Source organism: Sceloporus occidentalis, unplaced genomic scaffold (genome assembly GCF_023333645.1).
Source record: "Sceloporus occidentalis isolate IW3139 unplaced genomic scaffold, rSceOcc1.0.p SCAF_4, whole genome shotgun sequence".
NCBI classification, from domain to species: Eukaryota; Metazoa; Chordata; class Lepidosauria; order Squamata; family Phrynosomatidae; genus Sceloporus; species Sceloporus occidentalis.
The window spans coordinates 87793023-87816044 of NW_028316984.1; the positions used below are offsets into that span (position 1 = coordinate 87793023).

At 45.1% G+C, this 23022-nt stretch overlaps 1 protein-coding gene across 1 annotated transcript in view; it reads left to right on the top strand.

The window, feature by feature from the left end:
* LOC149314273 (bestrophin-1-like) overlaps positions 1-23022 on the top strand; it is a 45408-nt gene that overhangs the window by 3793 nt on the left and 18593 nt on the right. The window contains exons 3-4 of the mRNA XM_089523419.1: positions 6005-6099; positions 9772-10005. Of these exons, the coding sequence (XP_089379545.1) occupies positions 6005-6099; positions 9772-10005 (329 nt within the window). The remainder of the gene's footprint in view (positions 1-6004; positions 6100-9771; positions 10006-23022) is intronic.

Below are 23022 nucleotides of genomic sequence, written 5' to 3' on the forward strand. Positions count from 1 at the left end.
GTCAACCAATTACAGATCCATTTAACAGTTCCTTTGTCTAGCCCACATTTTACAAGCTTGTTTGCAAGAATGTCATGGGAAACCTTGTCAAAGGCCTTACTGAAATCAAGATATACTATATCCACAGCATTCCCTTCATCTACCAAGCTGGTAATTTTATCAAAGAAAGAGATCAGATTTGTCTGGCATGACTTGTTTCTCTGAAACCCATGTTGACTTTTTGTGATTATGGCATTGCCTTCTAGATGTTCACAGACTCTCTGTTTAATGATCTGCTCTAGAATCTTTCCTGGTATTGATGTCAGGCTGACTGGACGATAATTGTTGGGATCCTCTTTTTTCCCCTTTTTGAAGATGGGGACAACGTTTGCCCTCCTCCAGTCTGCTGGGATTTCTGCTGTTTTCCAGGAGTTTTCAAATATGATTGCCAATGGCTCCAATATTACATTTGCCAGTTCTTTTAGTACCCTTGGATGTAGTTCATCTGGTCCTGGAGACTTAAATTCATTTAGATTAACAAAGTATTCCTCTACTATCTCTTTACTTATTCTGTGCTGAAATTCCCCTATTCTGTCCTCTGCTTCATTATCCTCAGGTTGAGCACCCTTTGCCTTTTCTGAGAAGACTGAGGCAAAGAAGGTTTTGAGTAATTCTGCCTTTTCTCTGTCTTCTGTTAGCATTTTGCCATCTTCTCCATGCAGTGGCCCTACCGTTTCCTTTTTCTTCCTTTTGCTGCGGACATATCCAAAAAATCCCTTTTTATTCTTTTTAACCTCTCTAGCAAGCCTGAGTTCATTCTGCGCTTTAGCTTTTCTGACTTTACCCTTACAAATGCCTGCTATTTCTTTGAGTTCCTTTTTTGTGATTTCCCCCTTTTTCCATTTCTTATACATGTTCCGTTTCAAACTTAGCTCGGTTGAAAGTTCCTTTGCAAATCGGTCAGCTGAACTTGGATTCTATTCAGAAGTTACATGGGCACACGCCCAGCAGCAGCAGCAGCAGCAAAAATCCATGCGATAAGATCTTGTTGCAACCCAAATTGGAATTCAATTTGGGAGCGGTAAATTGATTTTAAAAGCTGTGCAATAAGCTCCTAAATTAAAACATTTAAAAAAATGATTGTATTCAATAAACTCAACAGACTGGAGAGGGGAGGATAGGGTGGGAAATTTCTGTTCCCAATAGGCTCAGACAAAAGCAAATTGCTGCAGTGTCTCCTAGCTTGTGTGTTCTTTCTCATTAATAACTTTTGCCATCCTCACAACACTTTGAGCTTACATACCGCCTGTTACAGCCAGCCAAAATAAAGCTGCTTCGAGTCACAGTGGAGGTTTGGTGTTTCAATGATGCATGCGTTCTAAGAGTCCAGAAGTCGCACCAAAGCCATGCTCCAGCCCTAAGGACTGGAGTGTGGCTTTGGTGTGGCTTCTGGACTCTTAGGACTCATGCATCATTGAAACACCATACCTCCACTGTGACTCGAAGCAGCTTTATTTTGGCTGTCTGTAACAGGCCATCGACACATTTTCCCCAGTTTTCATTTATAAGTGTTGGAAGTTAAGCACAATAACAACCACCATATTTTAGACATGGCACACATGACTTCTACAAGTACTGTTTGGTGGACATTAATGCAAGGCAGAGAGAGAGATTGTATTGTTAATTGTGCCATTAACTTTTAGTCTGTATATAACATCTGAAGTTTGTTTGGTGTTTTAACTGTATTCTTCATTCATTATTACTATGACCTACTCTGAGTCCCATTTCTAGAGAGAGCTAGGATATAAACACAATAAATAAATAAATTATAAAAATTTGACCTGTAGCTAATGAGGAGACAGTATGGTTGTTAAGGGAAGGAAAGGGAGAGTAGCTGTACCTCTGTCACTCCTGTTAAATGTGACTACAACCAGCCCTGCATATCCATGATTTTTTTTTATCCATGGATTCAGGCATCCATGGCTTGAAAACATTTTAAAAATATGTAAATTTCAAAAAGCAAACCTTGATTTTGCTATTTTATATAAGGGATACCACTTTACTACATCATTGTATATAATGGCATTTGAACATACTGTACATGGATTTTGGTATCCACAATGGGTCCTGGAACCAAACCCCAGCGGATACCAAGGACCCACTGTCCTACAGGGATGAGAACGATGTTGTTGTTGTCATCATGTGCCTACAAGTTATCTCCAATTTATGGCAACTGTAAGATGAACACCATGATGGGGTTTTCCTGGTAATCTTCTTCAGAGGGGGTTTTCCCTGACCATCCTCTGAAGTTAAAAGAGTGTGATTTGTCCCAGTGAGCTTACATGTCTGTCTGAGCCAGGATTCAAACCCTGGTCTCCAGAGTCATAATCCAATGTTCAAACCACCCTACCATGCTGGCTAATGAAAACCATGCTGCCCTCCAAATCAGCACTTCTCATGCTGCTTGATGTGGGAGACAGGCAGCATCCCCCGCCCCCCCCCCCCAGGAACTGGCACCCTATTTGTACCCATAGGCTACAACTGTGTTTTTACCCCTGGAAATGTGCCCCAAACTGGCAGACTAGCACTGGTTCATGAGTCTTTGGGTAGCACTGATCTAAATATTGTTAAACTGCAACTCTTAACATTCCTCAAATTGACTATGCCAGCAAGGGCTGCTGTTAGTTTCAGTCCAACAACATCTAAAGGGCTTTGTGACCCTTAGACAACAGTTACTAGATCTGAGACTCCCTTCCCTGCTCCAGGAATAATTTCAGGCAACAGCAAGTGAGGTCAGCCCCTTCCAAAAAATCAACAACTTCCCACACATATGAGTAGAAAAATGGCATAACATAATGCACTACACAGCAAAACAAAGAGTGAAATAATCCTATTAGACAAATGCATCAGTTTTGGAGTTTTCCCATTCTTTTAAAAGATAGCAGATTTTGATTTTGACTTTTAAGTAAAAAAAGGTTTCTCTTTTCTCCCCAGACCTTCAGAGAAGAAGCAGGAGCCGAGGGTGAGAGGGAGGGAAGAAATGAGCCAGTAAGCTCTCTAGCCAGCAGGTTAAGTCACACAAGTTGAGATGGGTGAGGGATACTATCCCAAGTGATCTCCCTCTGCAGGTCAGCAGAGTTGCTTGCTTATTCAAACACCATTCTATAAAAAGATTCAGCCACAATTGCAAGAGAAGAGAAAAGCATGCACGGAGGAAACCCCTCAATGAACTGGTAATCGTACAATACCACAGGTGTGAAAAGTCATTTGCAAGGAAGTTGCAAGATTGCCAGTCATGTAGTATCATTGTCCCCTCCTCTCCTCTTTCCCTCCTCCCCCTCACTACAGTTAGCCATCCACATTTGGGGCTTTGACTTTTGTGGGTTTGATTAATCATGGATTTGATTAATATGTTCTCTTTAGGAATCTCTAGGTACTCCAGCTTGAATCTGTGGTCAACATCCACCAGAAATTGTTCAGGAGGACCTAGAGGTTCCTAGAAAAAACACTTCCCTAGGCATTTGTGGGTCTTCCAGTGCAATTCTATGATCAACGTCCAGCAAATGTTGACAACAGACTTGCATTTGAGGACCTAGAGATTCGTAGAGAAGTGTTCTCTCAGGTTAAAAAAATAGTGTTTTATTATTTGTAGTTTTTTCACTTTCATGGGAGTTCTGCACCCCTAATCCCAGTAAATGGGGAAGGCCCACTTTTTAATGCCCCCCCCCCCCCCACAAAACCCAGGATTCTGTAGGATTGAGGCATGGCAGTTAGTGCCAAACTGAATTATTTCTACAGTGTAGATGCACCCTCAGTCACAAACTGGGGTCCATTTCCCTCAGCACATGCATTTTTCTAGAGGCAGCAATGGTACTCCTCACCTAGGGTTGCCATAAGTCAAGACCTCTAAACCGGGACAAATGTAGGACAAATGTAGGACAACATTTTCAAATGTAGGGCACATTTTTTAAAAATGGAGGACATGCGAAAAATTTGATGATTTTTTTTTTAATGTTAATATAAATGCATGTTTCTTAGGTGTGATCAAAATGGAGGACATTTTGGCATTATTCCTAGACAGGCAAACTTATATATTATTAGTAATAAAATTAACCAAAAATAAAATAAAAAACAAGGGAAACTTATATATTTTTAGTAATCAAATTAACCAAAAATAAAATAAAAAACCAAGGGAAACTTATATATTTTTAGTAATCAAATTAACCACAAATAAAATAAAATAAAAATAAATACACTGAATCCAGACTGACTCTTTTACACAACCCTGCCCTGAAAAAAGAAATAAATAAAGAAGGCTGACCGGAAATGACCACTCTCCTCCTCCTGCTTTTCGTCTTGTCAGTGATTCCCAAACTTGGGCTCTCCAGCTGTTTTGGACTACAGCTCCCAGAATCCCTGGTAGTTGGCTAAACTGGCTGAGGCTTCTGGGAGTTGAAGTCCTAAAAACCTAAATGAGTAGGAAGCACTCTCTTGCTGCTTGGAGCCATATGGGGCCAGGAAAGAGCCCTTTCCCCTCGCCCAGAGTCCTCCTCCATTCCGCCTCCTCCTCCGAGGCTCTGCCTCCTTAAGGGGACAAGCTCCCTTTTTAGGCCGGCACGTGAAGCGTGGAAAGAAGGGCATGGAGGAGGAGGAGGAAGAGGGTAGCCGGCCGGCTGCATGAGCAGCCGCGGCCATGGAAAGGGAGCGTGCGGAGGAGGCAGCAAAGGAGGAGGAGGTAGAGGCGGGTGGTCGGCTGCTTCTGCTGCTGCTGCTGCGGCTGCTTCTCGCTGTCCACCTTTGCCCACTGCCTCAGTCCCTCAACGGCCCACGTGGCCAGCCTGCCAGCCATAGGAGGAGCTCCAGCCTCCGATAGAGCCTTGCGCGCGCCACAGCAGAACTGGGAGTGTGGGCGCGCGGGGCACAGGGGCCCGGGTGGGTGCCAAAGGCCGCGACGGTGGCGCGGGCGGTGGCCAGGGGGGGGCACATCAACAGCCGCATTGGCGGTGGCGGCAAGAGCCACCGCACAAACAAAAAAAATGGCGGTGGCAAGTAAGAGCGGCTGCGCTCTAACCGGGGGGGGAGACCCATCCCAGGAGAGAGGCAAAACCGGACCGTGACCGTGAGGCATGGTCCAAAACTGGGAAAGTCACGCCCCCCACCGGGATATGGCAAGCCTATCCTCACCCTATAGAAATACAATTAAAAAGCAACAACAGACCATACCTCAGAACCTTATTTACACAACCTAAGCAATAAAAAAGAAATCCAAATTAAATACAGCCCTCCTTATCCATGAATTTTTTATACATAGATTTAAGCACCCACAGCTTGAAAATACTTTAAAAATATATAAATTCCAGAAAGAAAACCTTGATTTTGCCATTTTATGTAAGGGACACCATTGGTATTGAATGAAACTTGAACATTCACGGAGTTTGCTATCCACAGAGGATCCTGGAACCCAACCCCGGTGGATAACAAGGATCCACAGTAATTACAGAAAGTGTGGTTACATGTCCAGTCTTGCACTGGGGCTATACAATAAGTACTCGCACAGTCATCAAACATTGGTTTAAGAAACTCAGGACAAAACAAAAAGCCAGCACTGGGGTTGAGGAATGCAGTCCTATTACTTTTTGCCACTAGGAACTTCAGGGATAATAGCTGATAGGAATCAGTGAACAACTATACCCTATAATAAACCACAAATAAACATGCTGCCATAAAAATTACCATTTTTTCCTCAGGTGCAAAGTCTTGCCTTTGGAGTGGGTCAGATAAAAAGGTGACATTTTTACAACAAAGGTTTTGCTTTGATAGATGATACCACAGATGCACATAGTAAATCAAAATATATGTGCATTTGTTGCCTTCCTTTCTGCAAAGACAGTTTTTTAAAAAAAATAATTAAAAAAACCACTAGATATGAAGGAAGATCCTTAATGAGGATTTCATCACTGGCCTTTGCAAGAAATCCCCCTTGCTGTTTTGAAACTGGGAATATTTTCCTGTGTTTCCATTCCAGGTTGATTCTGAATGAGAGCCAAAGGCTGATGTTCGAGAAACTGGCCCTGTACTGCGATAGTTATGCTGAACTGATACCTGTGTCCTTTGTGCTTGGTAAGGAATGGGGAAATTAAGAGAATGGTATGAAACTTTGGCCTTTATTTTGTTTCTGTTTGTCATATTCATAACAACAGCCAGAACCAAAGTACTTGGGTTGTGGAAGAAGGAAAACCAAAGTGGCTCCCACCCTCCCCTGGACTTTGTTTTAAATTAAATAATTAAATAATATCCCCTTTAATGAAGTTAGTGGTAGTGACTGTCTTGGAAGGTGTGCTGCGCTGAATTTATTTTTGGCTCACTCTCTCTTGTAGGCTCATTTCACATTAGCTTCACCAGAATCTGAATATCATACCCTCCAACTGTCCCAATTTGTCAGGGACAGTCCTGATTAATCCTCTGTCATGCTATTGCACTGTTTCAGATACTTTTGAAAGGTTCTGCTTTCTGTCTATTCCCCTCACTTTCCCCTTTGTTCTCAGCTTATTTCAGTTGATGGAAACCTGAGTTCAAAGTAGAAAAGTAGCTTGTGCTCAGCTAATTGAGCCAGCGCGAGAGGAAATGAGGGGGCAGAGTCTTGCCCTTCCCAGTGGATTCAGATAAAAGCAAACTGCTGCAGCTTCTCCCAGCTTGTGTAACATTCCTCATTAATAGCTTTTGCTATCTTGATTGCATTCTGATGTTGCGTTCTCATAAGTCTTGGTTTTAATCTGCAAAATGTTGGAGAGTATGGAAGATAAATGTATTAATTACTTTTTATTTAAAAAGTTAGAGGTAGACAAAATGTGGACCTGGTGTTGTGTTCAACTTCCCAGTGCAGCTTTTGTGGTCTTCGACTCCACTACTATGGCTTTGTGGAGTGGGATGAAAGGGTGAATTAACTCTTAATAGCAGCAATTCACCTTTTAAATAGGTTGTAGTTCTCCCTCCTTTAACATCAAAAAAGGTGTTTTTCCAAAATCCATCAGGGACCTCTGGCTTTTTGCACTGTTTTTTCTCTCTTGCTTTTCCGCACTCCCTTTTTGGTAGTCTGGATGGCTGATAAAGAGTTCCAGAGCCAGAAAAAATGGCTTTCAGACCCCCCTAAAGTTGTCTACCATGCTTTAAGTTTACAAAATCTTGGGGGAACAAAGACAGGCAGACTATGACATTGCTATTTTAATTTATAGACTACAGTCGGCCCTTCTTATACACGGATTTTTTATACACGGATTTAAGCATACACGGTTTGAAAATGTTCCAAAAAAGTATAAATTTACCTTGATGTTCCATTTTTTATTAGGGACACCATTTTGCTATGTCATTATATTTAATGGGACTTGAGCATACACAGATTTTGTTATACACGGGGGATCTTGGAACCAAACCCCAGCGTATAACAAGGGTCCACTGTATATAATTTGTAATTTTAATCCATAGAATGTATAAATTAAAATAACAAAGTCAAAGTCAGGCATCTTTGCAAACAATGGTGGCAGCTATTAGCTATCAGTGTGTGTTCAAGATGGCAAAAATATTAATGAGCAAGCTAAGACAGGCTGCAGCTGTTTGCTTTTGCCTGAGTCTAAAAAGGACAACATTCTGCCCCTTCCTCTCCTCTCCTCCCTGCTGTGTTAATTGAGTGGAAACTGCTATTGCAATTTGAATTCAGTTTGCTGCAATTGAAATAAGCCGACTGGAAGAAACCCCATGCTGAGGAGGATTTTCCCTGGATCTGGTGTGCAAAACCCCAATCCGGGTGTGCAAAACCCAGTGCCAAGGGGAACTTCCCACTTTTAAACCGGGTTGCAATTCGGTGCAAAAGGTAGTCTGAATGGCCCCTGGGATATTTTAAAAGCAGCTAATTCATCAGGATTGCCCCTGCTAAACTGGGACAGTCTGAGGGTATGGTATTTCCCGCATTATTTCCTTAAAATGTAGCTACCTACAAACTGTTGTTTTGCCTTTCTTTTGGGGAATTTGTCTGGGCTTTTCCACAGTGATCCCCAGTCTGCGAAGATGACACAGAATGACAGTGACCTTTCTAACCAAGTCTCATTAAGTAAAAGAAAGGCAGGGATCTCTTTCACAATAACAGGTACTCAGCAGTCCTCACAAATGAAGATCTCACAAATCTAGGTACTACCACCTCGAGAGTTAGCACACGAGTCATCAAGTGCCAAGCAAATAATGTGGTTTCCAATGAATTTCTGCTTTCTTTCTTTGAAAAGGATACTCAGGGCTGTTCCTACCATTAATAAGGGCTAGAAAGCAGATTTGGGATGTCTTCAGAGGACAGCAGTCCACTAGCTACTCACTTAGTTGTGTTACTGTATTGTTACCGCCAGGATGGAAGAGTGGTGCTTGTGAGTTTTACATCCTCATGGGCCAGAATGACTGATTGTCTTCCATGAGCAGCAGTGAGAAGCAGAGGTGTCACTAGGAGGGTGAGCGGCTGCATACCACACCAGGTGACACCTCAGAGGAGGATAACACATGGCCAGGCCCTACTCCTGCTGTTCGGGAGTGGTGCACAGTGCTTCTGCTGGCAGCCCCCTGCTTCTTAGCCAAGGGAGCCAAGGCAGGGGGGAAAGAGTGGCAGTGCATGCCCCTCCTGGCTTCTCAGTTGCCCTGTCTCTCAACCAAGGGAGCCAAGACACCAGAGATGGAGAAGTGAACACAAATCCCTTCCGGCCTCTCCCACTGTCTTGCTTGCCCAGCTGCTCGGCCCTGGCAGCCTTTTACGGCTCTGGGTGGGCAGTGGCTGGGGAGGGGGCTGGGCAATGGCCAGGCAAGCAAGTGCAACAGAAGATGGGGAGGGAGGGCAGGGTAGGCCACTGCTGCCACTTGGCAGCCCTTTCCAGGTCTGGCTGGGCAGTAGGCGAGTGGCTGAGTGGGCAGCCAGGGGAGCTGGGGAGCAAGGCGGAGAGAGAGGAAGGGCAGGACAAGGCAGGCTACCACTGCTCCCTCCTCAGCAGGCCTTTCCAGGCACCCACACTGGGTGACACCCAGTGATGCCACTGGGGAGAAGGTACCATTTGCAGCTCAGTCCTGTGGCTACTCTTTGTTGTCACAGAAAAAACGTGAACATGCACAGGCAACATCTTGTGAATATTCAAAAACAAACAAAGAGAAAGTCTTGTTAATAAGATGTCTGATGTTGCTGTTGTTGCTAGGGTGTGTGTGTATGCATATTTCTTTCAATGAAAGCCAGTGACTTCCATGTCAAGCATTCAGTGAATCTACTTCATGTTTTATTCTTGATTTTAAAGGATCTGTCCAAGTTGCTGAACTCTGTTTCTAAAACAGATTGAGCACTTTGGATATTTCATTTAAAGTCTGGAATAAAACCCAGAGTGTTTTCTTCTACCTCTACTTCTACTCTCTTTTCTTCTACCATTTCATGCCAAATTCTGTCCATATAAATAGGTACAGTGCAGGCTAAATACAGTGATGGTCCCAGCTCATTGAAAATAATAGGATTTATTAGCCAGCATCACTAATAATATGATTCTTTTTATGTAAATGATTCTGTTCTAGTTGAAGTTAACAATAGATTTAAACTTCTACTTTTTATTGTTTGCTTTGCAAAGAAATTTGGGGCCTTCACCCCTTCTCCCAAATTAAATTCCATTGGTAGAGAACCAGCCACAGAAACAGGACAGTTAAAGAATAATTGGATACATGATAAATGCCCACAGGTAACAGGCAATGCTTTTGTTATGACTGACTGTCACATTTCCATTCTAGGCTTTTATGTTACCTTAGTGGTGTCCCGCTGGTGGGGACAGTATGAGAGCATCCCATGGCCTGACCGCATTATGAACCTGGTCTCCAGTAGTGTGGATGGGAAGGATGAGTATGGGCGCCTTTTGCGACGTACACTGATGCGCTACATCAATCTACTGAGTGTGCTCATCTTGCGCTCTGTCAGCACTGCTGTCTTCAAGCGGTTTCCCAGCATAGACCATATTGTGACAGCAGGTACACGACATCATGGTCATGACCTACAAAATATACTAGATGTGGGTCTACTTTTTTATGTTGCAAGTGAAGATATCCATGGTGACTTCAATACTTTCACTGGATCTCTCCCATTTGCTGCCTTCCATATGTGTTGGATTATAACTTCCATCAGGTCCAATCCAGTGGTGAGGTTGAAGGGAGTAGTACTCCAACATACCTGTGGGAGAACAAATTGAAGATGTCAGATTTGGAGTTCATGTGCTCCCAAATACAACAGTGCAGCCCACCAGTAGGACTGGGAGGTGGGTGGGTGGGTGGGAGTGCCTGCCTCTCTCTCATCCTTTATTAAAAGTTACAGCTAGTTTTATGGGACTTGTACTCTCCCTATTTTTTGCATAATGAAAAAGTTACAGGGCCGCACCACTTCCTTAGGTTTTATTTCCTTTTGAAGAAGGTCACTAGAGTATTCTGGTGTTTTGCTTGATTTACAAATCTATAGGTTGGATGTAGATGGAGGCACTGCTGAAACTCTACAAGAGACAGCCAAATACTATTCTTCTCTACATCAAATCTGCAGAGAAACACTCATTTGTGCCTTGATCCTGCTAGCTTACTGGACCCCCAAAACTCAGTTTCTCACTGTGACTCTCAAGAACTGCACCTTCTATTTTTTTTCCACGCATAATCATCTTGTGTTTCTGGTAACTGCATGCCACTCCAGATGGGCCACATCTCCCAGCATTCTTCACCATTTACTATGTTGACCAAGGCTGCCGGGAGTTGCAACCCAGCAACATTTTGAGGGCCACATGATGTTAACTGCCATCCAGTTGACTTTGACCCATGGCGACCCTATGAATGAGACCTCCAAGTCACCCTATTATCAAGTGTTCTGCTCAGGTCCTAACAATAAGCTCCCACTAAGACAGCTGAATATCCTGGGCTATTAGTATTCTTTTGTTAATAGTCCAAACATTTCAGCCAGATATTTTCTTAAGGCAGAGCTGCAGCCATAGTCCTGTCCTATTCACAGAAATCTAACAGCAAAAGCAGTAACAATAGCACAATACAATGTGATCTTGTAACACCTTTAAGACTGTGTAGGTTGTAGCATAAGCTTTCATAGACTTAGTCTGCTTCCATATATGTTATTGTTGTTGTTGTTAACTGCCCTTGAGTTGACCACAACTCATGGTAAACCAGTGGATGAAACATCCTCAAGCCCCCTTGCCCTCAGGTCCTGTAGATTCAGGGCCATGACTTTCCTAATTGAGTAGGTCCACCTGGTATGCAGTCTTCTTCCCTCTCTGCTGCTTTGTACCTTCCCTAGCATTATTATTTTTTCTAATGAGTTCTCCCTTCTCATGATGTGGCCAAAGTACAACAGACTCAGTTTCATAAATAAATAAATAATAAAATTTTTATTTATATACCGCCCTTCCATCAGATCAGGGCGGTTTACAGCAATTAAAAATACAATAAACAATAAACATTAAAATCATACAGCGATTACATAAAACATAAAAACAAAAGGCCCCAGGTTAGCCAGTCCCGTTGCCAGTGCGGCGGAAGGAGGCCTAAAGGACCTTAGTCAGGGAATGCAATCCCAAACAGGAAGGTCTTTAAATCCCGTCTAAATTGGGCCAGGGAGGTAGCTGAGCGGAGCTCTATGGGCAGCGTGTTCCAAAGGGCCGGGGCGGCGATGGAAAATGTCCTCCTGGTGGTGGAGACAAACCTCGCCCCGGGAACCCTAAGTAGTTGCTGCCCAGATGTTCTGAGGGTGCGGGGCGGAATGTATGGGGAGAGGCGGTCCTTCAGGTATCCTGGGCCCAAGCCATTTAGGGCTTTATAGGTCATCACCAACACCTTATATTGCGCCCGGAAGCGAATGGGCAGCCAATGGAGATCTTTTAATACCGGTGTTATATGGCTGGCCCTGGACGTACCAGTGACCAGCCTGGCTGCCATGTTCTGCACCATTTGAAGCCTCCGGGTTTGGTATAAGGGTTGCCCCATGTAGAGTACATTGCAGAAATCCAGTCTCGAGGTTACCAGGGCGTGTACCACAGTTTCAAGGTCTCTCTGGGCCAGGTATGGGCGCAGCTGGCGAATAAGCCGAAGCTGATGACAGGTGCTCTTGACCGTCACATTCACCTGAGCAGTCAGGCGAAGGGACGAGTCAAGAAGCACCCCCAGACTGCGAACGGAGTCCTTCACAGGGAGCGTGACCCCGTTCAGGACAGGTGGAACCACCGCCATTCCTGGACCAGGGGAACCTATCACGAGTACCTCCGTTTTCTCTGGATTCAGCTTGAGTCGGTTTTCCCTCATCCAGCCCATTACTGACTCCAGACAGGCCACGAGAGGAGAGACGCCATCCTCAGTCACTGCATCAGTCGGAGACATAGAGAAGATTATTTGGGTGTCATCAGCGTACTGATAACCCCGCGCCCCGTGTCTCCGGATGATCTCTCCCAGCGGTTTCATGTAAATGTTAAATAGCATGGGAGACAGAATGGCTCCTTGAGGGACCCCAGTTTTAAGGGCCCTCTCATCGGAGCACACGTCTCCCAGCTGCACCATCTGGGACCTTCCAGAGAGATAGGAGCGGAACCACTGGAGCGCAGTGCCACCGACTCCTACCTCTGCTAGACGCCCCAGAAGGATACCATGGTCTATGGTATCGAAAGCCGCTGAGATGTCCAAGAGCACCAACAGGGACACGCTTCCCCTGTCGATGCCCAGATGGAGATCATCGACCAAGGCGACCATGGCCGTCTCAACTCCGTAACCCGCCCGAAAGCCAGTTTGAAATGGGTCCAGATAATCCGTTTCATCCAAGACCGCCTGAAGCTGGATTGCAACCGCCCTCTCGATCACCTTCCCCAAAAATGGCAGCAGTGAAACTGGACGGTAATTATTATATACCAGGGGGTCGAGGGAGGGCTTTTTTAATAAAGGTTTTACAATGGCCAATTTAAGGTCAGATGGAAATTGCCCTTCCCTCAAAGATGTATTAATAATCCGGCGTAACAATAAAGTTACAGCCGGTCCCCCCTGGGCTGCTAGCCACGAGGGACAGGGATCGAGAGAGCAGGTTGTCTTCCGAACACTTCCGAGGATCTTGTCCACATCATCGGTACTTACCAACTCAAACCGATCCAGTTTAATAAAGTCCACGGAGGCCCTGGATGCCTCTACCCTAGGTTCTGCTTGAATGTCGGCGTTAAGACCTTCGCTTATCCGAGAAGTTTTATCCGCGAAGAAGTTGTTAAATTGGTCACAGCAGGCCTTAGAAGGTTCAAGGATCTGGTTCAGAGCAGGAGGGAGCTGAGTTAGCTCCCTGACTACCCTGAACAACTCTGCTGGACGCGACTCCGCGGACGCGATACGAGCACCATAGAATGAATTCTTTGCTGCTCGTATCGCCTCTCCATAGTCCTCTAACAGTTGGGCTAGGAGAGTCTTGTCGTCTAAGCGAAGGTGTTTCCGCCAACGGTACTCTAGCCATCGCAGCTCCCGCTTCCTTGCCCGGAGATCTTCCGTATACCAGGGCTTACGTTTGGAAGCGGGTCTGAGAGGGCGCTTGGGAGCGATACTGTGTATAGCCCTCGAGAGACCGGTATTCCAGATACCAGTCAGGGCATCAACAGAATCGCCATCACTTCCAACCATGTGTCCCTCTAGGGCTTCCTGGAACCTTTTGGGTTCCATTAGCCTTCGAGGGTGGACCATCCTAATAGGTCCACCACCCCCGGGAGGGATCTGGGTAGAGACCTTGATTTTCGCCTCAACCAGGAAATGATCCATCCATGGCAGGGGGGAAATATTAGATATTTCCACCCACGGATTTTCCGCATCAGAACAGAAGACCAAATCGAGAGTATTACCCGCACAATGCGTAGGACCCAGAATCAGCTGGGACAGGCCCATGGCCGCCATGGTATTCATGAATTCGCGAGCTGCACCGGGTGGAACATAGCTGGCCGTGAGGGAGATGTTGAAGTCGCCCAGGACGAGTAGCCTGGGCGTCTCCAGCATCAGTTCAGCGACCAGCTGTGTCAGCTCGTTAAGGGAGTCCGTTAGCGCACGGGGTGGCCGATACACCAACAGAATCCCTAGACTGTCCCTCGCCTTTAGGGTCAAGTAAATACACTCGATATAGGACGTCTGTCGGATGTGGTTCCTAGTGAGGGACACGGTGTTCCTATTTATCAAGGCCACACACACCCCGCCCACCTAACCTGGGCTGGTCCTTCACTGAGAACCCGGCAGGCAGGGCCTGAGCCCACACAGCATCCCCTTCAGGCCCAAGCCAGGTCTCGGTAATGCAAGCCAGATCGCAACCTTGGTCCTCCAACAGATCGTGGAGGATGTGGGACTTGTTGATCGATCTGGCATTGCACAGGAGCAGCGACAGGGTTTGTGGCACGGTTGGAGTGACCCTCAGGTCCCTTAGGTTGGGAGAGGGACAGGAAGGGGAGATAGATATGAAGCATCGATCTCGCCTTCCCCTGGAACGCAAGTCCCTCCTCCCACCGCCATACCTCCCCCTGCCCCACACAACCTCAATAGGAGCTCCGCTCAAAGTGATGTTATCCCCTTCCTCCCCAGCCCATGCATCCCCTGCGTCCATGACCTCCCCCCACCCTACACCAGCAATTTAAAGAGCAGAGGTTAGCCACCACAGGCATCCTCTGCTCTAGGCTAACCCACAACCTCCCAAGCCCAGCAAAGACTGCGCAGCTGCGCAGTTGCGGAGTCCCACAACGGTGCCCCTTCAGTCCGTGGGCGGCACTCCCGGGGCGGTGCGCAGATGCGCACCTCCGACACCCCGGGAGGAGGCCGCCCGGCAGAAGCGCAGCTCTGGCTGCGGAGTCCAGCGAGGAGGCGGAGGGGGCGTGGCAGGAAGGTCCGGACGCCCGGCTTTTAAGCTCGCCGCTCTCACCTGGCGAGCACTCTCCCTGTCTTCCCCCCAGGAGTCTTTAAAGGGCCCGCTCCCGGCTGCCGCAAAGTGCCAAAGCAGCCTAATAAAGAGTCCCGCAACGGTGCCCCTTCAGTCCGTGGGCGGCACTCCCGGGGCGGTGCGCAGATGCGCACCTCCGACACCCCGGGAGGAGGCCGCCCGGCAGAAGCGCGGCTCTGGCTGCGGAGTCCGGCGAGGAGGCGGACTGATCTTGGCTTCCAGGGAGAGGTCAGGCTTGATCTGTTCTTGAACCCATTTGTTTGTCTTTTTGGCTGTCCATGGTATCCTTAGCACTCTTCTCCAGCACTACCTCTCAAATGGGTTGATTTTATTCCTATCATCTTTCTTCACTGTCTAGCTCTCACATCTGTACATGTATTGAACAATTCTAACTTTAATATTCTCTTATATATCTTTAGTGTTTAGTGTTTTAATAACCTTAGTGTTCAGTATTTTTACTCTTTAGGAACTTGTCTAGTTCTTTCCTGGCTACTCTTCCTATCCCCAGTATTCTTTTGATTTCTTGACTGCAGTCTCCATTCTGATCAATGTTTGAACCAAGGTAAGGGAATTCTTTATTTCAATTTTCTCATTATCTAAGTTGAATTTATGTAGTTCCTCCATGGTCATAATTTTTATGTTCTTTATGCTCAGCAGTAAGGCTGCCTTTGCACTTTCTTCTTTTACCTTCCTTAGTAATTGTTCCAAGTCTGTGATGTTTTCCAGTAGTAGTATGATGCCATCAGCATATCTTAGTTTGTTGATGTTCCTTCCTCCTATATTCACTCCACCTTCTTCTGAGTCTAAGCCTGCTCTTCATATGATATTTTCTGCATACATGTTGAACAAATAGTGTGATAGTATGCAGCCTTGTCTGACCCCTTTGCCAATTTGGAGCTATTCTGTTTCTTCATATTCTCTAACGTTAGCTTTTAGTCCTAAATACAGATTCCTCATCAGGACCATCAAATGTAGTGGCACTCTCATGTCTTTAAGAGTGTTCCATTGTTTTTCATTATCTATGCGGTCAAGGGCTTTGCTATAGTCTATGAAACACATGCTGATCTCCTCCTTAAATTCATGATAAAACTCTGTTGAATTCAATGGGGATTATTCTCAAATAAGTGGGCATAGACTGCAGCACAAAACATCAAGAAAAGAAAGGTGACAAGGCAGACTTTTGTCCTATACACACATATCTGGGAGATGTGTGTGTGAATGTGCCTTCAAGTCACCTGTCGACTTATGGTGACACCATTAATTTCATAGGGTTTTCTTAGGCAGTTCCCCCCCCCCCCTCAGTTCCTTCCTCTGAAATATAGTCCACAGCACCTGGTATTCATTGTCAGCCTCCCATCTAAGTACTAACCAGGGCTGACTAAGTACTAACCAGGCTTAGCTTGCATGATCAGATGAGATCTGCTTCCTTTAGGCCGGGTATGTTCCACCACTAAATTCAGTGGGAATTACGGTACTTCTGAGTAAACATGCACAGGGACTAAAAGAGGCACACTCTCTCCCCACCCCCACCCACCCCCAAAATTCCATGGTATGAAAGGAACATATTAAATGTTAACTGAATATTATAAATCTTCCATGCAACAAAGGAGCAAAGAAAAGAGATGCCAGCACTACTGCAGTTGCAACAGCAGCACTCCTCATCTGACAAGATGATGCCAGGCCACCCTGCCACCTGCTGGATAAAAAACGCACTGCCTCAAATGCTGATTATGGAAAATGAAGCAGAGTTAGAGCAATTTTCCTTTGAAATGTACAAACCCTTCTGATGTGAGGGGGTTGCACATGTAACCTCTCCCCACCAGCTATGTAACACAAATATCTCCACAACTGGTAACACAAAAGAGCAGTACCAGTAGATGCTTCAGTTTGGAGCGAGTGGGAGGAGGTAGTTTTACTGGGATAATAATTCAGGCCTTTAGAAATATCTGTTGCTCAATGAGTGTTTCCATGCTGGAGTCATCATTTAGTAGCTCAGTGCAATTTGAGAGCTTCACACCCTGTACTGGTTTTGTTGCTGTTCTTCCTTTCCTTTCTTTTCTTTTTTAGTGAAGGCGGAAGGATTGAGGAGCCACCAGATGTTATTGAACTTCAGCTCCAGCAGTCCTTACTAGTGGCCTTGCTGGCTAGGAATGTTTGGAGCTGCAATCCAGGAATATCTGGTGGGCCACATGATTCCTGCCTCATGTAGGTGGAAGGAAGCATACAAAACATAGATCCAGTCCATTATGTAAGAAGTCCTATCTCTGTGCTCCATGGGGAATCATCATTGATGCTAACAGCAGACATAGAACCTCTTTACAACCATTGTTTGTTCCATTATGCTTTCTGGATGTAATGAACTACAAACTCACCATCTTCAGACAAGCAGCAGCACATGATGACTGAGTATGATGCGGTTTGTTGTCCCCAGCCACCTCTAGAGAGTGCCACATTGAAGAATGCTGGTCCAGATGACATAGCAACAACAAAAGATCCACCACAGAGACACTGTGTTAATGTGTAGACACCTGTGCTTTCTGCCATAACACCTGAATCTGCACATCTTTGCCAGAATGGTTTCTCTGCTGAGGTTTGTCATAATACCATGAACACTGCTGGCTGAAAGACTGTTCCTTTATTTGTTTTCTAGCTGGCTCTTAGGAGGTAAGCAGGTAAGCCAGATAAGTGTCTTGCTGCCTAAAAGAAGCCCTAGTGTTGTGGTATGGAAGTGATAGTATGTAGTAGCAGCGGTAGTACTTAAGATCCTAAATACATATGCTGTTATAGTGCTATGATTCCACTTTAATTGTCATGCTTGCTTCCTAGGGAGCCTTAGGATTTCTAGTTTGGTCAGAGTCACTAGAGCTCTCTGACTGAGAATTCTGAAGGCCCCTCCATATATTGCAAATCCCAAGATTCCATGGGACAGAATCATGGTAGTGGAATCATACTGCTGTAAATGTGTAGTGTGAATGTGTCTCATGTCTTCCTTATTTCTGGCTGAAAATTCTAAATGCCCCTCTCCAAATTGGAAATCCCAAGATTCCATGGGACATTACCATGACAGTTAATGTAAACTCATAGTGCTACAAGTATGTGGTGTTAAAGGGTCTTTCTTCCATTGAGCTTAAGATAGCATAGATGGTTGCCTCCTTCACACTTGACCTACAAAATAGACGTATGAAATACAGTATATACTTGACTATAAGTCAACCTCATGTATAAGTCAAGGGCAGGTTTTGGGGCCAAAATTAGGGTTTTTGATATGATTCATGGATAAGTCGAGGGTAAAACTTAGGGGCATGTAACAAAAGATGTAAAGGGCAAAGCAAAGGAAAATGATGCCAAAGAACTTACAAAATTCTGACAGGAATAATTGTTTGTGCCCGTCCTAAAGGCTGAATGGATGAAGAGAGAACTATGGTAAATGGTGGCTGTGCAATATGTGGGGGAAGCAACCAGGAGCAAGCAGAGCAAACAAAATGCAGCATGTTAAAAAGGATATAATGACAAAGCAAAAAAAAAAGTCAATGATGTTAGCACTGATTACAGCCTTTAACTTTAATGTCATAATTCTGATTTTAACCCAGAAAAGCTGACAAACATACACAAATCTCTTATTCACATCCTTCAAAACCCAATTCCTCTCAGCAGTATTTGAAGGGAACTGACAAAGGGCTGCTGCCATCACTGTTTCCCCACCAAGACATTCAAAAAGGATCAGAAGTGGCAACATGGTGGAGAGAGGAGAGGGGATCAGTGCTTCTTTTAGATTCTCCCAGGACAGACTAAGCTCTCACTTTTCACCACTCTACTCAGAGAAGGGGATGGTTCTATATATGTGTGTGTATAGTACTTACAGTCACCTGTGGATAAGCTGACCCAGGTTTTGGGGGTCATTTTTGACTAAAATTTCTAGACTTATACATGAGTATAAACAATAGATTGGTCTGAGAGCAAGAAGCTAGGCCCCAAGGTTACTCACTATTGTTCCTATATAGAATAAATTGGCCCCCAAGCTATTACAATCCACTGAAGACTTGAACTTGAATTTCCAAAAGTCCAGCCCAACAGTCTAATTTAAGTATCACACTGCCTTTCAGTAAGATCATTTTCTTGACTCTGGAGAGAATGATCTTCTGAGAACTTCTTATGCATATTCCTTTCCTTGCTTCAAAATGTGGATAATCAGACCTGCTATATCTGTGGGTTCCTCTTGCTGAGTGGGGCCTTAGACGTGTACCCCAAAGTCCTACCTCAATGGCAACATGGTCTCCAAACTATACCAATCCCTTGTTGTAGTTTTTGAATGCCCCAAATATGTTTTGGGCTTCTTTCCACTCTTAGGAAGCACCTCAGCATTTTTTTTAATGTTTATGAATGGTTCTTTAACCTGTAGAGCAGAGGTGGCCAAAGTGTGGCCTTCAGGTCCCCATAGGGTTAAAAAAAAGGCAAAATTTTAAAAATAATATTTTGTCCCTAAATGCCCCAAAATATCCAGTGGGGAAGGTGCACATTTTGAAGCCTCCCTGGGTAGGGTTGCCATAAGTCTGGACCTCCAAACCGGGACAAATGTAGGACAAATGTAGGACAAAATTTTCAAATGTAGGGCACATTTATAAAAATGGAGGACACACAAAAAATTTGATGGTTTTAAAAAAATGTTAATATAAATTCATGTTTCTTAGGCATGATCAAAATGGAGGACATTTGGGCATTATTCCTAGACAGATGACAGAAATGTACTTTCCTTTTTGGCCAACCTCCCCTCCCCCCATTCCAAACAGCACATTTGGGCATTGAACATGGCCTTATTTTAACATGGCCCCTTGCATATTTCAGAGGCTTATTCGATAACCAAACTCTTTGAGTTTCACACTGAACATGCTATGCATTCATACTGAATATGTCAAGGTGGTTTAACAAGAAGTGGGTTTGCCCTCGGATTCAACTGTACTTCTCAGAAGTGTGTACTTGGTCAAGGGACTTTGGTTTTTCTTCACTGCGCATGAGTTTGTAAAAATCACAGCAACTTACATTGGCCATGCCTCAGAGGCTTTCTGATATCAGTATCACCATTAAAGAACAAAAAACACACAGAAAATGCACTTTGGAAGGTGACACTCTCTCGGCTTCAGAAACAGTGCCTGCATGTCTCTGAAGCTGACTCATATCATCATCACCACCACACTATCATTGTCAAAATAAGGGAGACTTGTTAGCATTAAAAGACCCCCCCCCAAAAAAAAAAAGCCACCTTGAGGCCTCTGGCCACTCACTCACCACCACCACCACCACCTCCTCCTCCTCCTCTTCTTCTTCTCCTTCTCCTTCTTCTTACTCCTCCTCCTCCTCCCCCCTCCTCCTTTTCCTCCTCCTCCTTCTCCCCCTCCTTCATTTGCTGGGTGGCCTGGAAGGAACGGAGGAGGAGGAGGAGGAGGAGGAGGAGGAGGGGGGGGGGCCCGGGCGCACACAGGAGGCGCACCACCTCCTCCTTTGCTTCTTCCACGCGGCCGCGCGGCCTGGAATGGAGGAGGAGGAGGAGGAGGAGAAAGTGCGCCTCCTGCGCGTGCCCGCGCCCCCTCCCCGCCTCCCTGCCCCCTCCCCAGCCTCCCCGCACGGCTGCGCCACCCACCTCCTCCTCCATTCCAGGCCATGCGGCCGCGCTCAGGACGCACACCGCCTCCTCCTTCGCCTCCTCCAAGCGGCCGCGCGGCCTGGAACAGAGGAGGAGGAGGAGGTGGGTGGCGCGGCCATGCGGGGAGGTGGGGGAAGGTGGGTTGGCACTGTGCGGGCCCCAAGCTGGGGGCCAAACCGGACCAGGACCGGGAGGGGGCCCCCAAAAGCGGATTTGTCCCGGGGGCCGCCGGGATATGACATCCCTATCCCTGGGCCAATTTAGGTACAGGAGAAGCCTTTCTTGAAAGAAGAAATGAACAGGAAATGACTAAAACATGGTGAAAATGTCATCCATGCCCTTTAGAGGGACTTTCTTTCTTTCTTTCTTTCTTTCTTTCTTTCTTTCTTTCTTTCTTTCCCCAAGGTTTCCTACAGGACTAATGCTCTTCCCTAACCTTCCATATTTGCCCATTCTTGCTATTGATCTAAGCAGACATTTGCATTGGCCTTGAAGACATGATACTTATAAAGTTGCAGTCATGTGTATCAACAACAACAGCAACAAACAAACAAAAATGTGAAAACTTTCTTTCTGTTTATTTCTAACATTGTGGCGCAGTCTGATGCCCATTTCTCCTTCTGCTTGCTACACTTTTCTGTTTGCGTGGGAGTATGACTCTCTCTCTCTTTTTTAAAGCACTGGAATATTCCACTGTGGGCGACAGTCAGGCACTGTGACAAATAAAGAGCACCAGCTGGCAATGCAAGAGATCTGATGTTGTTCTTTGCCACCAAGGCACTAGCACTTTTGTAATCAGATTTGATTTGGATATAAAAAGACAGCCATCTAAAAAGATTTTAAGCCATTTGTAATGGCTTTCTTCAGCAAGGGGAGGTGGACATAAAACAGATCCTTTGCATGTAACCTGCTTTTCATTTCTTTCTTCTAAAGTCCAAACCAGCTACAGAGGACTAACAGATTTGATGGTTATTAAAACAGCTGTATGCAAGCTGAAGAGCAAATTTTTTTCTGTGGCTTGCAAACTTTTTTGCCAGTGAGCATGGTAAAAGTGCACCATGTTGGGAGCAAGTGTGAGCTGAATTTCCCTAAATCTCTGAACACTGGGTTTGTAAATACTGAAATGGTGTGTAGCTTACAGTTACTGCTATCTGCCTAACCCTCCAACAAGCACAAACTGTGACTACACTATTACATGTTTTCATGCTCGGTAAGGAGTAGCCAGTGTGTATTCCACCATTCTTTGCTAAAATAGGATTTAGCCTCAAGCTTAGAATTCTGAATCTTAAGATACTTCGTTTTCCATTCAAAGAAGAAGAAAAGAAGGCCTTCTAGCCCTTATGAATGAAAGCCAGTGTGTGGTCGTGGTTTGAGTGTTGGACTAGGACTTTGCCAGATGAAGATTCAAATCCACATTCAGGCATGGAAACCAACTGGTTTTCAACCAAAGTTCCAAGATTTCACCTTGGGCAAATCATAAATGTACATGCAGCCTTAAAAGAAGGCAATGGCAAACCTCCTCCGACCAAATCTTCCCAAGAAAACTCTTAGATAGGGTTGCCATAAGTAGAAGTTAACGTTAAGACACATAGCAACAACATCAAACTCCTTATGGAGGCAAAAATAGGCATTAAGGAAAGAATGGGCAAGTTCAATTGATTTCTTATTATTGCTAATTGTCATCAAATTTGGTTCAGAATGAATGAGAACCCTCCAAGACATCCAATTATGAACAGCCTTACAAAGGTCTTGCAAACTCAGGGCCATGATTTCCTTGACTGGGTTTGCCCATCCATAATGGACTTTACCTCTTTTCCTACTGTATTTCACTTTTCCTAGCATTATCACCTTTTCTAGTGAAACATACCTCTCCAAAGTACCATAACTTCAGTTTAGTCATCCTAGCTTTTAAGGAGAGTTCAGGCCTGCTTTGCTCTAGGACCCATTTATTTCCTTTGTAGCAGTCCACAGTACCCACAGAACTCTTCTCCAGCTGCAGCACCACATTGCAAATTAGTTTATTGTCTTTCCATCTAATTGTCCGGCTTTCACAACCTTACAGGGACAATTTCATGTTCCTAGGGACTTTCAAGAGTTGCAGTCTGCCAAAAATAATAATAAGAAGAAGAAACCAAAAACCAACTACTTGAACTGACTGAGGTTTCACTTCTGGTTTTGAAAAATGTCTTTTTAATATGAAACAGAGGAGGGGTATCCTGTAACCTATTTAAAAAGTGAATTGCCACTCCTGAAAGCTTCCAAATTTGCCTTTTTTATTGAGGGGGAGGGTGGGAGCAGCAGAGACAAAGGCCTGTTACAGACAGCCAAAATAAAGCTGCTTCGAGTCACAGTGGAGGTATGGTGTTTCAATGATGCATGCGTCCTAAGAGTCCAGACGCCACACCAAAGCCACGCTCCAGTCCTTAAGGCT